The sequence below is a fragment of the Cucumis melo genome, chromosome 11 (genome assembly GCF_025177605.1).
Source record: "Cucumis melo cultivar AY chromosome 11, USDA_Cmelo_AY_1.0, whole genome shotgun sequence".
NCBI classification, from domain to species: Eukaryota; Viridiplantae; Streptophyta; class Magnoliopsida; order Cucurbitales; family Cucurbitaceae; genus Cucumis; species Cucumis melo.
In genome coordinates this window covers 5937906-5954879 of record NC_066867.1, presented here as the reverse complement: position 1 = coordinate 5954879, position 16974 = coordinate 5937906, and the positions used below count along the sequence as shown (strand labels likewise).

General features: G+C 32.9%; 1 protein-coding gene and 1 long non-coding RNA gene across 2 annotated transcripts; one reads left to right on the top strand and one right to left on the bottom strand.

Moving 5' to 3' along the window:
• Positions 1-1903: 1903 nt before the first annotated feature.
• On the bottom strand, positions 1904-4263 carry LOC127151668 (uncharacterized). The gene is made up of 3 exons (XR_007824729.1): positions 3666-4263; positions 2485-2559; positions 1904-2104 (listed from the first exon to the last, which is right to left on the bottom strand). It is a non-coding gene; the product is annotated as an uncharacterized LOC127151668 (long non-coding RNA).
• A 136-nt stretch (positions 4264-4399) lies between these two features.
• LOC103498367 (uncharacterized) lies at positions 4400-11433 on the top strand. The gene is made up of 7 exons (XM_008460948.3): positions 4400-4719; positions 4995-5096; positions 7133-7244; positions 7694-7809; positions 8972-9157; positions 9621-9760; positions 10881-11433. The coding sequence occupies exons 1-7, from the start codon at positions 4595-4597 to the stop codon at positions 11063-11065; spliced, it is 966 nt and encodes a 321-aa protein (XP_008459170.1). The 5' UTR covers positions 4400-4594; the 3' UTR covers positions 11066-11433.
• The last annotated feature ends 5541 nt before the right edge of the window (positions 11434-16974 follow it).

Genomic DNA, 16974 nt, shown 5'->3' with positions numbered 1-16974 from the left:
CTTTCTTTGTTTTCTATCAGAAAGGAGTTGTCTTTATACATAATGATGTGAAGGAGATGAGTTGATTTAGTGGAAACATATCGAAGGGAAGTCATGAGAATGATGCTCCTTACCCTCTGGTATGCCAGTGAAAATTAAATCTTTTTGCAAAAAAAAATGCTCTTTTGCAGGAAGAATATGTAAGTGGAAATGAAGTTGGCAGACTGCAATGTGAGCACAAGTATCACGTAACATGCATTCAATAGTGGTTGAGGTTGAAGAACCAATGCTCCATTTGCAAATCATCATCATCAACTTCTCACCCTTTTAGATGATATAAAACAAAATTGAATTTTGTCATCAAATAGATTCCACTTTCTCATTTATGTTAGGATTCACCGTTTATGGAACTTTATGTTTCTTCTTTACAAATTAAATCTGTTTTCATCTCTCCATTCATCAACAGACTCAAGCAATTAATCTCAACTCTCTTTATTGATTTAAATGAGAATTGTCCATAAGTTGATTGAAAATCCACGATTTTATCTTTTGTGTGAATAATTCAATTAAAGTAGCTAATTAATTTATTGAAAACTGATTTTATTTTTTATGTTGATATTTAATCCCTATTGAGTACATTATAAGTTGAATTTAAAATTGTGATCTTTGTCAAATGAGTGTAAGACGCAATTGCACATATAGTTGAGGAAAGAAGAGCACATAAATTGTTATGTTTTATCTTGCACACATCTCACATACATCTCACACACATCTCACACATTTTAAACTTTTACTATGCATTTCGAAATCAAATTGCTACCCCTCCTAAGCCAATTGGATTGTTTTTAAGCATGTTTAGTAAGTCTCTTAGGCCTTTATGTTTTATCTCGCACACATCTCACACATCTCGCACACATTTCGCACATTCCAAACTTTCACTATGCGTTTTGAAATCAAATTGCTACCCCTCTTAAGCCATTTGGATTGTTTTTATGCTTATTTAGTAAGTCTCTTAGGCCTTTATGTTTTATCTCGCATACATCTCGCACACATCTCGCACATTCCAAACTTTCACTATGCATTTTGAAATCAAATTGCTACCCCCTCCTAAGTCATTTGGATTGCTTTTATGCATGTTTACTAAGTCTTTTAGGCCTTTATGTTTTATCTCACACACATCTCGCATACATCTCACACACATCTCTTACATTCCAAACTTTCACTATGTGTTTTGAAATCAAATTGCTACCCCTTCTATGCCATTTGGATTTTTTTTTTTTTTTTGCATGCTTAGTAAGTTTCTTAGGCCTTTATTTTTTATCTCACACACATCTCGCACATTCCAAATCTTCACTATGCGTTTCAAAATCAAATTGCTACCCTCATAAGCCATTTGGATTGTTTCTATGCATGTTTAGTAAGTCTCTTATGCCTTTATGTCTTATCTCACACACATCTCGCACACATTTCACACGCATCTCGCACACATCTCGCACATTCCAAACTTTCACTATGCATTTCGAAATTAAATTGCTATACCTCCTAAGCCATTTAGAGTGTTTTTATGCATGTTTAGTAAGTTTCTTTAATCCTTATGTTTTATCTCGCACACATCTCGCACATATTTTGCACATTTCAAACTTTCACTATGCATTTCAAAATTGCCAAAAATAAAATAAAAGAAGTTTTATGCTAAAAAAAAATCAAAATCTGGGTCATTGGGACCCGGATACGCAACCTGTAATTGACTCAAAAAAAAATTTAACTTGAAATTTGCATTATCACAACTAGATATAATTAATAGTTTCCAACTTATTTTATACAACTAACATATAAATATTAAAAAAAACTAAAACTTGGTACACAAATGAACACAAAATGAAGTTGATACAATTTCATTAGATAAACAAAACGTGACCATAAACAAAACATCCCCAATAGTGTATATCAAATCCAACAGGTTGTCTATTGGTATATTGGTATTGTGATCTTTGTGATGACCCACAACGACTCTTTTGTAGCCACCAATCACCCCATTTCCTTAGGATCATGTTGAGTTACTACTCGCTGACGAACCTTCGATGAAGACTGAGAGGTGAGAAGCTGAGTACATTATTTGAGCATACTGCAAAACAAAAATGTGTAGAGTAAAACAAATAAAATTAGATCCAACTCAATGCATTCTTTAAAAATTTTGAGTTAAGCTATCTTACCACATTTTGGAACAAGAAGTACATGTCACTATGGCTAACAAAGCACCCAAAAATTGCTTAAACGACACTTTTTAAATCTCAACAACCTAAAAGGCTTAAGTAACAATTTCACTCCCAACCTCTTAAAAAGTGCTACATCCCAACTCTAAAAACCACATAGATAGATTGCTAAAAGTGTCTAAGTCACATTTTAACTCTCAAAACAACCTAAAAAGTTCCTAAGTATCACTTTAACTCTTAAGCCAACCTAAAAATATGTACAAAAACTAAACTAACAATGTACATCACTTACTTTTTTTTAATGATCAACTTGATATTTTTTGTAGCGTGAACTTGAGATTTTATGACCAATAACTTTCTCTAAATCCTACAAAAGAGACAAAAAGAATCAAGTCATGAAAAGGAACAATGTGCACTATTTTCATTAGGGCAAGACTAAATAATCCTAATGCATGCTACATAAAAAGTTGAAGTAGATGTAGACTAGAAAACCTTTAAACCTCGCTGTCGTTACTGCAAAATACCAAACTTTAGAATCCTACCGTAGAAAAGTGAACACTATTTACTATAATATACTAGACTTTAGATTGAAGATTTCATGGTATAATTCTAGAATTTAATTTCAACTAATAAAGCATAACCAATGGTATTTATCATAGTTCACCATTATTTGGTTTTGGCATTGAGACTCCCAGATAATTGTTAGAGGTGAATACAAAGAGGTAATAAAACAGAACTTAAATTTTACATTTTCGACTAGTCAAGATTCTTTTTTTCCCCTGGCAAGCATAGATGTTAGATCTATATAACATGTAATTTGGTAACACAATCTTTTTTGGCTAAGTTGATATTGATCAAAGAAAAATAATTTACAATTTGATTCATATGAGATTAAGAAACTTGTGATTTTCCAATATGTGACATGAATCTCACATTTACCATTTTTCTAAAGCCGACTAAATTGAAGATGTTTGATACTAGGAGGTAAGAGATCAACTTGTCCCTCCAAAAAAGAATAAGTGCAATTAGATATCTACAAAATAAAAAGTAAACGCAAGAACAGCAGGAAGAAAAATCTCCATATGTTGTGTAATTTAATCAACATATAAATAAAGCTTTATGCAATATAACATGCGCAATGGCCGCACCACTAACGCCTAAACGAAATACGAATATGAATATTAGATTTAGAATAATGTTTGTTGCATCTCGCCACTGAAACAAAAAATGAAAAAATGATGAACATAGGTAGTTCAGAGGTTCCAAAAGAATAAGTGATTTAGAAAACTCATTCACTTTTTGTTTGTTGTTAGGTAAACAAAAGCAAAACTTAGGATTAAATTTGTGTATACAAGTTGCATACATAGGAGCTTTTGTATCCTCAAATCCCTAATTGCATATAGAATGGAAAAATGTTTCTCAAAGTAAAATAGAAAAAAAAAACCCATAAGTTGTGTGAAAATCTTTATAAACCTCGCTGTCATCGTCGTCATCTGAAGCCTCATCGTCATCGTCTGAAGCTCGCCGTTGCCGTCTAAAGCCTTGTCATCACCGTCTAAAACCTACCATCGTTGTTCGACAAAGTCACCTACGCGTAAGAGATTTGAGAATGGAAAACGTGAAGATGGAGGAAGTGGGAGGAAAATGACCTATTTTAGCATTCTTTTTATTGAGGATAATTTGGATATTTCACCATCTTATTGTCCTAAAACTCTTCATTTTCAAAAACCATCTCAAAAGTCTTTGAGTCCGGACTTGAAAATGAATTACAAAAAAGACCAATTTTAAGAAGATTACAGGTTTTTGGGATTGTTTTTTAAAAAGTTGAGTTTTAGGATAAAATGGAGTAGGAAAAGAACAAAAAGAACCCTTACATGAAAAATAAAACATCAAAAAATTTTCTTTTACCACTTTTTCTCTCGTATTTTTCAAACTTCTTTTCTTTCAAGCTCTATTACTATTTCTTAAATTTTTTAGTCAATAGTTTTTACTTTTTTATTTTTATTATTATAGATAATTCTTTAGTTTTTAGTATTACATCGGTGAAACGTTTACATCTTATATGCATAATCCAAAATCACTTTTATAATTATTCGTGTAAGAACATTTGGACTTTTTATACCCATTTTTCCCATAACTCAACTTCTTAAAAAGTAATAAAAAAAACACGTGTAACCCTCAAAATTAGTCTATCCTTTTACATAATTTCCAAGAATCTCCGACCCCAATTTTACTACAAAGAAATACAAAATTTTCCCCTAGTTTTCCGGTCTAACCTTCGAAGAAATTTCAAACAAAAACATATTTTCAATTCTTTCCTTCGGGACGAAGAGAACTTTCTAACAAAAAACGAACTTCGAAATTCCGCCGATAACACCCAACGAGTTATCAAGAGATCGATCATGTGGTTCGCAATTGTCGGTGGACTGGTCGTCTACGGCCTCTTCAAGCTTTTCTTCGCCGGCGACGACGATGTTATGGAGGTTGAGACCTCCGATTTTAATGCTATTTTCGCCGTCGCGAGTAGGTACTTCATCTTTACTTCATTTCAGCTTCTATATTTCAATTTTTTCTCTTCCCCCCTTGTCTGTTCATCAATTGTTTTGTAATTCATTGTTTGGATTCTGATACAATCGAGTAAGCAGACAGGACCTTGTGATTGACTTGTTAATTGCATCGGAAGTGTTATGAAACTCCCGATCGCCCTTGCTGTACTTTCTTGTTTGTTCGTTCCACTTCCCTTATTTTTCTAATTCACAAAATGTGTCGTTCAGATGCTTTCCCTTATTTTTCTTTTTGTAGGTTCGAAAAGCTTTATGGTGGAAAGGCTTACGTTGGGCTTCGGATTCCTGATGCTGACACCGGTTCTCGGCAGAACATTGATCTCGTAGTGGTCACCAAAGAGTATGAATCCTGCTTTTGAACTTGTACGGTAGCTATGGTAGTTTGTGGTAAAAATATTGTGGAATTGCTTTCTATTTTTTATCATTCATTTTCAAGTCCGGGGGCTATATATATATACACACACGTCCTTGTAATGAACGAATGCCACTTTTTTATGCTTAACATTTACAATGAAAATGAAATTAAGAAGGCATGATACCGTTTTCTGGTTGTGAAAATTTGATGTCCTTGGGCCCAAGGTAATTATTTTTTTGTTCCTTAGTAAAATAACTCCCTTCCATGGTCTTGGTTTAGACGATCCTTGTAACCATGAGGAGCACCGAGTAATAACACGTGTATTCTTATAAAAAAAAGAAGCAAAAAGAGAACCCCCCGATGTGCAACACAAACATAGGCTTTGTCTAGTTCTAATGTTTTTATTATATTGCTCCTTTTGTTTGAATTTTTTGTTTACTTACCTTCTTCTAAAGTCTCGTTGGGTTATGGTCTGAGGGGAGCAATAGGGTGTTCATCGACAAACTTAAGTTTTTTAAGTTGTTTGAAAAATCTTCTTTTCTTTTATTATTTATTTATTTTTATATCCGTGTGTGTCCGAGCTAGCTTACACACATCCCAGCTAATCTTGTGGAGCAACCTGCTTGACCCTACAACATTTGGGTGTCAATGAAACTCATAGGAAAATAATTCCTAGGTGGGTGACCACCATGGATTGAAATCATGACCTCTTAGTTAGTTATTGAGAAAATCTTCATTGTAGTAGCTACTCAGTTCAATCCTAGTACTTTTCTCTATACAACTAGACAGGGAATAGCTCAAATGGAATTGCAATAAAGAGCAGAGCCCTAGTCTCTGTTTTAAATTGAGAGTAGAAAGATTGACAACCCCGCAGGTAGACCTTGGAAGAGTTACATAAAAGTCGCAGAAGATTAACAGTTTCCTTTCCACCAATATAAAAACAATCGAAGGTGAAAGGACAATGCAGGAACAAGCGATTATTATTATTATTATTGGAAGAGAATACACCTAGGAAAGATGACGATATAAGGGTTCCTTGATGAATTTTGTGTGTTGTTTGAGAGAGATTGAAAGTTGTTTTGGATATTTAATCCTTCCATATAGCTATAGAAAATTTGTGTTTGGCTTGGAAGTAAAACCCACCAAGAGAAAGCTAGAAAGTCCACGGACCAATGAATATTATAAGTTTATAACCACTAATCACGACTGGCTCTCCTGTGGTTGAAGGGACTTCTAAAGTTGAGTCTTGTCATTTGTCCAATATCAATTCTTAAACCTTGTTGTCAGCCACATTGAATAATGTTTGGAAGGTAGAGATAAAGGAAAAGGAAAGCCATCAAGCTAAGAATCTTTCCAATGCTTGAATAATTATGGGAGAACCTGAATCTTTGTAGCCAGACAATTTGATGATTAGTAACAGAAGTGTTCAACAGATACTTGCAACGGGTGTGATGCTTGATCATCCCTTGTTGAGCTAGTTTCATAACAATAATAATCCCAAACTAATAGAATTTATTGAAAGTAGAAATAGTAGAACAAACACAAATTTAGGTGGAAACCCTAGTACAGGGAGAAAAACCTTCTTATTTTCTTATGATAATAAAGATATAAAGGGAAAAATATTTATAGGCAACACGAGCCTGACTAAAATAATAAAAAATTTGGACGAAGTAAATCTCAACTACCCTTAGGCTGTCAACATGACCCAAGCACACTATTTCTAACACTCTCTTCAAGTTGGGACGTAAATGTTGGAAAAACCTAACTTGCTAACACACGAATCAAAGTTTTGTCTAAGGAGCCCCTTTGTAAGTATATCAGTAATCTATTGACTCGAGGGTATGTAAGGGATGGAGATGCTACCACTGTCCAGTCTCTCTTTGATAAAGTGTTTGTATCCTAAAGGGAAATTACTTAAGAGAATCCTATATCTAAGATATGTATTTTGGTTTACAATAATATTCATGCTGTGATACTTTGATTCAACTTTTGAAGTTTCACATTAGTTAATTCATTTACAGGGAGTTATTGGTGATATCAGTTAAGAACTTATCAGGATTTGTCTCCATCAATTCGGATGGTTCCTGGGTTTGTGATGATGGGAAACATAAGGCAAAGACTCTTCCTGATCCTGTAAGTGATAGTTAAATTATTATTGCTTCAGTTTCCATGATTTTTCTTTTAGAACATTAAATTTGGAGGTGTGGAAGAAATTTGTAAGTAATGTTGAATGTCGTAGTTCCCACTTAATCTATCAATATCACAATAGTTGGCATGTAAGCTGTAATACCCATTTTAGTGGTACCTGATAATTGCCAATTAATCATGTTGTACATACTGGAAACAATGGCAATGCTGTTGAGCTGATAGAGTTACCTGCACTGTTGGACTTGTATGTATTTTAGTTCAAAAAGAAAATGTCTGTGTATAAATTATTTCTGGTCTCTGATTATAGGTTGTTGATTGTGGATTTTGGTCTGGCAGCTTTATCATATTATAGAACTTTTTTGTCATGTGAGTGATCAAAATAAATTTAATTTTGCATTTTCCCCAACTGTTTTGTACTGCTTTGCTACTTTCAGGTTGAAGAGACCAAGCAGTTGATACCAGTCCTGGAGTCTTACCTTGAACAAAGAGGAGTGGATGTTCCAGCAGGGTATTTGTCATGCAAAGTTGTACTTCCAAATCCCAAATTCCGGTAATGAGTTGGGTCTTGTTACATGGTATGATGGCTGAAAAATTTTATTTTCTTCAAGTGAGCTCAAGTTGTGTTCTCTTTTTCCTTCTGATAATGAATGTGGTAGAAGTTCTAAAATTGACATTGAAATCATTGATTAAGTACTGTGTGACTATGGGGGAGTGCAGTGGGTTATGTTAACCCACTCCACGTTTGGGGAAGGATTAGGTTTTCCATAATCCTTCTTTTCTCTCTTTTTCACTATTGCACTCCTTCCCCAATCTTTCTCACTCCTTCCTCAATCCTCCCCCAAACACATACTATCTTAACACTACTGTCATAATCCTTCCTCCCCTTCCTCCAAGCACATACTATCATAGTACTACCTATCATAATCCTTCCCCCAAACGTATACTATCATAACACTAGGACTATTATAATACTAAGGTTATCATAACACTAGTCCTTCCATAAATCAACCCTTCTCCCAAGCGGGCCCTGAGTGTTTAGTATTCCAGAAAGTTAACCAGATGAAACCTGATCTGTACAAATGCTCCTATCAAAACTTTCTTAATTCTCGAATTTTGAATTGAAGGAAGTCCAGACTACTTAGTAATTAGTATTTAGTGAGAAAAGTGGGGTTTGGGATTCAGTGTTTGAGTTAGAATAATTTTGTTGTTCTAATTGGTGCCTCTCTCAGGTTCTATTTGTTGTCCTAATTGGTGCCTCTCTCAAGTTCCATTTGAAATTTTGAATCTGATTACTTTTGTTATTTCATGTGGCATGCCTCACCAATAAACGGAAGTTCTGAACTCCTCAGTATCAAGAACCAACTGTTGCTATTTCAAGGGCACGTGTATGGTTTGGGTTTAGATTGGATGAGCCGCAGGCTGTAAATTCCGCCTGCTGTACTCTCCTCGTCTTTGGCTTATTTCCTATTATTAGGTTTATGCATGTGGGGCATCTGATATTTTGAAGTCATTTCAATGAAGATGACTCCAGTCATCTAGAATTTGGATCATGATAAATGTATGGTTCTTTCAATCTAATTTATGATAGCATGGCTGATATTAGTATGGAATTGCTTTATGGTTATGCATAGAGCATTTACGGAGAAAATTAATGTTTTGGTAGAGTTCTCAAGTTGCAATAATTTTCTAACAGTTGTTTTTTCCTTTTACAGAACAATTGACTCGGGGTTATTTCCTTCTGAAGTTATTACCTATGACCAGTGGATGCAGCTGAAACCAGGACACAGTTCCTTCTCTGGCTGGATGAAAGGTGCATTTCGTGGAAAGAAAGAGTTGCAGGAAGAACCTCTGGATCAAAAGCTTAAAGCTATACTTGGCACTGCACCAATGTGGGATAAGTGAGTTCAATATCCATGCAATGTCTGCCACCCCGCACCACGAAATGAAAAAAAGAAAAATGCATTTATGGAATGCATTGTGATAGTTTTGTTTTTACATATAAAGAACATTCTTATTGTTACTTAACACGAGCATTGTTTTACTGCATTTTATTTTTAGTAAATGACAAAAATGGAAAAGAAAATGAAAAAGCTTCACATAAACTCTTTTTTTGGTCCAAGTATGTCCACTGGTGATATGTGACTAGGATTGTGTTTCGGTATTGGATATGGATGATTATTGAACTTCTCTTTTACATTTTTCCTCGTTATTCTAGACATATTTATTCCTTCATGCAGAGTTGGTTATCTAAAATACAAGATAGGAAGGTTGTAATAAAAATGATAAGAAAGAAAGAGAATGAGGAGAGTAGAAAATGGAAATAGTACTTTTCTTATAACTTCTATTTTTCCTTTTCTTCAGATTGGAGCTCAAAGGGAAATATATACTTGGAGACTTTCTGGAATTCAGGGGCAAGGAAGAAGATGTTGACTATTTGAGAGACATCAAACGGTCAAAAATTAGTCATCTGACCATTCAAAAGACGAGCATGCTTGGATTTGGTAATGTTCTGCATATTTATTGCTTGATTAGATTCTGTCAACTGTACTTTTCCTTTATCACTTTTATGTTATGGAAATGGAGGACTCAATTCTGAATTTCCAACATTTTTTATTTTATTGATCGACTGTTAAATTCCCTTTATTTTTCCTTATTCTCTAACAGTGTGCATGTCTGAGTCATCCCAAATCTATCCAGTTAGTCAGCCATGAAAATTCCATTGCTTCTATCCTCTCTTAGTTTCATTCTCAGCTGTACTTAAAGTTGGATTCCTTGAATGGATCTTGATAAAGTTCGATTCATGCTTATCCCATACTGATTTGATGGGTTTCATATAAATCTCAACACACACACACACACACACATATTTGCTCCAGTTGTGTATATTTCCATATAAATCCCGCTACAAATTTAGCACTGCTCTTTTTAAGGTACTCTTGTCTGCAGTGAGTCTCTGAAGGATTCAATTGTTTATCTTATCATTTGATATTTAGAAGTTCTATACCTATCATTGCCATTCAGAGGAAAGCATCACGTGGTTGATTTAGATGATGATTCATCGTCTTCCCCACCTATTTCATTTCTAACGTGGACAATTTGGCATAAAAGAAGAATAGTGGGATATTTTAAGATGGTAGTACCTCTATGGACAAGCCATTCAAGGGACTGTTTCCTTTTTTGCTCCGGATTTTGATGGTACTTCAACACTATTACTCCGACCCTACCACCATACCCCATTGTCTGGATCTTTTATTTGATTATTTATTTATTATTTTTTGAAAGGGGGGAGGAATGAGGATCACAAATATAGCCCCCAAAAGGTTTCTTGTCTCTGTATATGACAGAATGAAGTAGATTGCTGGATAAAGTATTGTATCATGCTCAAATTACTCACTTCTTAACATAACATGTATATCTATATATATATATACATTTTTCACATCGAACTAAATTGTCATTCTTTATCATTTAATTAACAATATTACTTTAAGCTAAGCTACCATGCTTCCTACGTTATTATTGGCTTGCATCCCTAGTATGCTATCCTTAACATGTGAACTGTAAAATGGTAAAGTTATTGTGTTCTTTATTTACTTGTTTCTGTATAAATACCAATTGTAGCTCCTACAAGATTGCAAGTATTGTACGCTCCACGCGACTATCGAAGTGGGGGCTCAGCTTCATCTTCAGAGTGGAGGGAAGTGACAGTAAGATCAAGCACAGAGATTTTGTTTCAGCCTCAAAATTCTACAAAAGTTCGTAAGTTCAAACTCTCTTCAGTTATCTCCTTGACCCTCAGTGCTTAGAGAGATGGCCTTGTTGTATCTATCACTTTGCTTATTATCAATTTCCTTAGTGGCTGGCTGCTGTACTGAAGTTGCATATCACAAATAGTTTCAAGGGTAGACTGCATTCCTAAGTTATTAAGTATTATTAGAAGAGAAGAAGTTAATGGTGTCTACCTTCTTTTTTTTTTTTCCTTTGACATGCTTGAAAGTTGAAAAAGAAGTTGAAAAAGGGTCTTTTGTCAACTTGTCGACATTTCTATCAAACATTTTCACGTGTCAATGGAGTTAGGCATTGATGTTACAGGTGAATCAGAATTTCCATGTTACTTTGTTACTGTAATGAAAAGGAAATTCAATTAAATAGAAAAGATTAAATTATAAGTTTAGTTTGGGAGGTTTTAGACTTGTATCTATTTGGTCTTTGAACATTAAAAAAAATAACCAATAGGTTATGCAGATTCTAGGCTTGTGTCCATATAGTCGTTGACCATGAATGTCTAATAAGTCATGAGAATTTTCAGTGTCTATATATTTAGTTCTCTGACTTTAAAAGGTAGGTTTGTGTCTATATGGTTTCTTACCCTAAACTTTTAACTTTATTTTGGATCGGTTTTAGAAATCTCGATTTTGAAAAATCTCACTTTGAAAGTTCCCTTTTAGGAGTTCAAGAATTAAGAATATCACAATTTAGTTTGGTCTAGTTTTTGTCTAACCAAAGATAGAATCAAAGTGATCAGTTTTTAATATGTAAGCGTCAAAAACTCTCCATTTCGATTCTTGAACTGCAGACCGAACCAAGGGTGTTGAATCTATAAATTATTGAACGGTGGGCTCCATTTTGTGAAAGAAGCCAGAGAGAACCAATTGGTTTCAGTTTATAGGTTTTGTTAAACTTTTGCTCCCCTAATATAAATAGGAATAACCCATTATTGTCAAATTCAAAATTCTATTGAATACTGTATAAATGAAGTGAGGATTTGATCTACCCAACTAGAAAGTATAAATAGAAATTATAAAAAAACTATAGGTTTGTTTTAACATGAAATTCTAAAGTGGACTCTACTATTCTTTCCAAATAAAGATTGAATAGATTTTTACTCCCACAATATTAATTAAAGTGTTTGCAAGAAGAAATTTACACGTATTTGGTTTAGAAACAAGTGGAATTCAACAATTTTCCATTTGTTTATTAATTCTATAACTTTTTAAATTAAAATTACATTTAAATCTTATTTCAGTTTTGGAAAGAAAAAAAGATCCAAATGTTAGATAATTTTCAGAAAAAAAATTTGGGCAAAATTTCAAACATTTAAAATTATTATTTTAAGTAAATTAGCTAAAAGTTACTCAAAAATAATTTTTTTGGGTAAAATTGTGTACATAGTAGTATTTAAACGAGGTAAAATTATAAAATATAAAATATTGTACACGATATTTTTTATATTTTTAGTTTGATATTGATACTAAAGATGAATGAGTATGTTCATTATACCGTAGAAAAATTCATGAAATTCAAAAGATGTACATTAAAATGTTATAAATATATATATAATATATATTAGACATGCTTACTTATTTGAAAGGAATAATTTTAAATATTGTAAAATAAATTAAAATGTTTACGACATATATTAGAATTTTGGATTCTATCAATAACAGACACTGATAATATTTTATCACTATTGATAGAAGCATTTCAATGTCTATCGTTGATATAATTTAAAATTTTGTTATATTTTGTCAAATATACCATTTTCTTTACCATTCTTCTATTTGAACATTTATTAATTTAAATTTATTTTTTGAACTTTTTGTTTTTATAATTCTTTCAGAAATTTTCATCGAAATTTTATGTAACGTTGGAGATTCCAAGACTCCAATATTGTTATCCAGATCGATATTTTAAAATTGTGGTGAGATTCAAGTCTAATCTTTTAAGAAAAAAAAAACAAAAATTCGTACTTCAAAATGGGAAAAGGCAAAATTAAAAAGAAAAGAAAGGGTTTTAAAAGAATCATTAGAAAAAGCAATGTCGGAGGTGGAAAGATAAGGGATGTTGGGACCGGCGGTTGACCAATGAGGATTTAAAAAGAGATGCCTTTAGATTCAATCCTCCTTTCTTTTTTCTTTTTCTTCCCTTCCTCGATATTCCTTTTGTTATAAAATAAAAAACCAAAAACTAAATAAGAACAATGCAATAACACAAAAAAAATAGAGAAAAGAGGGAGAAGAGAAGACAATTGAACTCAATTGTGCTATGTCTTACAAAGACACGACACTCCTCTATTTATAGAACATATTATGGTCTAGGTTACATCATGTAATTCAACGGGATGAATGTTACAATATGAAGTTGAATAAGAGTTATGAAAATTGTAACCTATGTAGGTTATGGATATCTACATTTATATCATTATATTTACAATACTCACCCTTAGATATCCATATTATATAAAAATAAATGTCTCGTTAAAACTTTACTAGGAAAAAACTTGATGGAGAAAAATTCCTAGCGAAGGAAAAAGACATTTTTATACATTAATATTGCCTTATTAAAAACTTTGCATGGAAAACTCAATGAGAAAAATCATAGTCAAGGGAAAAAGAGTGCAGTATTCCTATTCCTTAAGGGCAATATTTCTACTCCCCATCATGGTTATATTACTTGAATTCTCTGAGTCGTCGCATTCCAATGTTGTGCACATTGATGTGGGTAATGTTTTTGTGAATAAGTCTGCCAAGTTATCTTTTGAAGAAATCTGTTGAACAACACTGATGTCACCATTTTCTTCGATGTCATGTGTATAGAAGAGTTTTGGTGAGATATGCTTTGTTCTATTTCCTTTTATATACCCTCCTTTGATTTGTGTTATACATAGGGTATTATCTTCAAATAATATGATTGGTAAATTTTTACTGAAAGACAAACCACATGTTTCTCGAATATGATGAGTCATTGACCCCATCCATACACATTCTCTACTAGCTTCATAAATTGCAAGAATTTCTGCATGATTCGATGAAGTGGCCGTAATGGTTTGCTTTACAGACCGCCAAGGTATAGCAGTTCCTCCACATGTAAACAGATAACCTGTTTGAGATCTTGTTTTGTGTGGGCCAGATAAATATCCAGCATCTGCATAACCAACTAGATCAAATTTTGATTTATTTGAATAAAACAAACTCATATCAATTGTCCCTCGAAGATAAAGAAGTACATGCTTAACTCCATTCTAATATCTTTTTTTTGGAGAAGAACTATATCTTGCTAATAAATTTACTGAAAAATGCTATATTTAGTACTTCAGGACCCAAGTAATTCTTCATTATTTTCTCGAGGTCGAAAGATCTAGTGATCGGACCACCACATTCGTCAACAAATTTAGGTTAATAATCCTCATTTTTATGAATGATATTATGTGCAACATTATACGCAAAAATGTTGTCCACAACTACGTTAGTTCTATTCTATCTTTTTCTTGTCATGGTATAATTTATCGAGATCTCATTGTTATCTTCATATACTTGAGTCTCTTCAACATTTTTACCATTAGTCGTATCCAAGACTTTTTCTTGAATGTTTCTATTGTCAATTAAGTCATTTCGACTATTGGTCACTTTTCTTTTTCGAGGATTTTTATCTTTTGAACTCATCGGTCTACCATACTTTTGGCGCAGCACTGATTCATTAATTGTATCAATTTGTTGAGTTAGGATTTCAATTATAGATGGAGCATTTGCAGCTGGAATATGTGACATGGTCACTTTCTTAGTATCTGTAAATGCATTTGGCATTTGGTTTGCTACACTTTGTAAATGAATTATCTTTTGAACTTTTAGTTCACATTGCTTTGCACGAGGATCTAAATGAGACAATAACAATACATTCCAGACAATTTCATTTTCCAACTTCTTAATTCCTCCCCCTAATGTTGGAAAATTTGTCTCATTAAAATAACAATCAGTGAATCATGCAATAAATACATCCCCCGTCAAGGGTTCAAGATATCTAATAATTGATGGGGATTCAAATCCGACATATATTCCTAACCTTCTTTGAGGTCCCATTTTAGTACGTTGTGGTGAAAAAATTGAAACATATACTGCATAACCAAAAATTCGCAAATGAGAAATATTTGGTTCTTGTCCATAAACTAATTGTATTGAGGAATACTTATGATAAGATGTCGATCTTATGTGTATAAGTGACGCTGCATGCGAAATAACATGACTCCATATAGATAATGGAAGTTTTGCTCTCATAAGTAATGATCAGGCAATCAATTGTAAACGCTTGATAAATGATTCTACCAAACTATTTTGTGTATGAACATGAGCTACAAAACGTTCAATATTTATCCCAATTGACATGCAATAACTATTAAATGCTTGAGATGTAAATTCACCAGCATTATCACGTCGAATTTTTTTTATTGTATAATCAAGAAACTGTGTTCTTAATTTGATTATTTGAGTAAGTAATCTTGCAAATGTTAGGTTTCGACTTGATAAGTTTCTTTTTGACTTACTAGAAAACAAAGCATTACTAATTGTGAATTTTGTTTCTCTACGCAAAATAAGGTTTGCTCTACCAAAACCTTCAATCAATTTTGTAGGACCTGATATTGTATTGACATTTGCTTTAAGCATTGTCAATGTAGAAAAATATTTTTTACTTTTAAGTATTATGTGCGTAAGTGTACTATCTGTCAAACATAAATCTTCATTATTCATCTTTGAGTTAGTCAAAATATGAGAAATGTCCATAACTCTTCATAAAAAAAAACTATTACAATAAGTCTTTTGGTAAAAAGAAAAAACTAACTTTGAAACGTAAATGATATAAATAAAATGGCAAATGTTAAAAAGAGAAAACATAATGCAAATATTAGTTTTGGACATTATCATAATTAAAAGAAGTATTTGCTACTCCTTCATTAACATCATTTTTCTCTTCAAGAAACTCAAAGAAGTTCGCCACATCCAAATGGGTCATGTTGGAAGGGTTAAATACATCATCTTGATAGGAAAAATTTACTTCCACATTCTTCCCTTTTTTCCTTCAATGAGCCTTGATAGAGGTCGACTAAGTGCTTGGATGTACGACAAGTACGAGTCTAATGACCATTCATACCACAACGGAAGCATTGATTTTCACCAATTTTAATTTTCTTATTTTGTGGAGTCTTCCTTCTATGATAATCATTTGTGATTTTCTTGAAATCTAAATGATTATTACCACGTAAAGTATAATTACTTCTTCCTCTACCACGGTAACGACCTCGGTCATGACCACGACCTCGACCTCGACCTCGACCATTAATATTATTTAAAAATACAACATTCGCTTCAGGGAATGGTGTTGCTCAAGTTGGTCAAGGTTCTAACTCATTATTTTGTTTAGCCACAATAAGGCATAATATGAGTTCAAAATACTTTTTAAAACCTCTTTCTCGATATTACTGCTGCAGGAGTATATTCGAGATATGAAATGTTGAAAAGGTTTTCTCTAACACATCTTCATCAGTAACTTTTCCTCCGTATAACAATAATTTTGAACAAATTTTAAATAATGCGGAATTATAATCACTTACTGATTTAAAATCTTTGAAACCTTAAGTGCATCCAATCATATCGAGCCTTAGGAAGAATCACACTTTTTTATGATCATACATTTCTTTTAAACTTTACCATAGTTTATAGGGATCTTTTATTGTAAGATATTCAATCTTTAGTCCCTCATGAAGATGATGTCGAAGGAAAATCATGGTTTTCACCTTTTCTTGACTTAAAGTCGTGTTTCCTTTTTTAATTGTTTCTCCAAGATTCATGACATCCAAATGAATTTCAACATCAAGCACCCATGATAAATAATTATCACTATTGGTATTAAGAGCTAGAAATTCTAATTTGATAAGACTCAACAT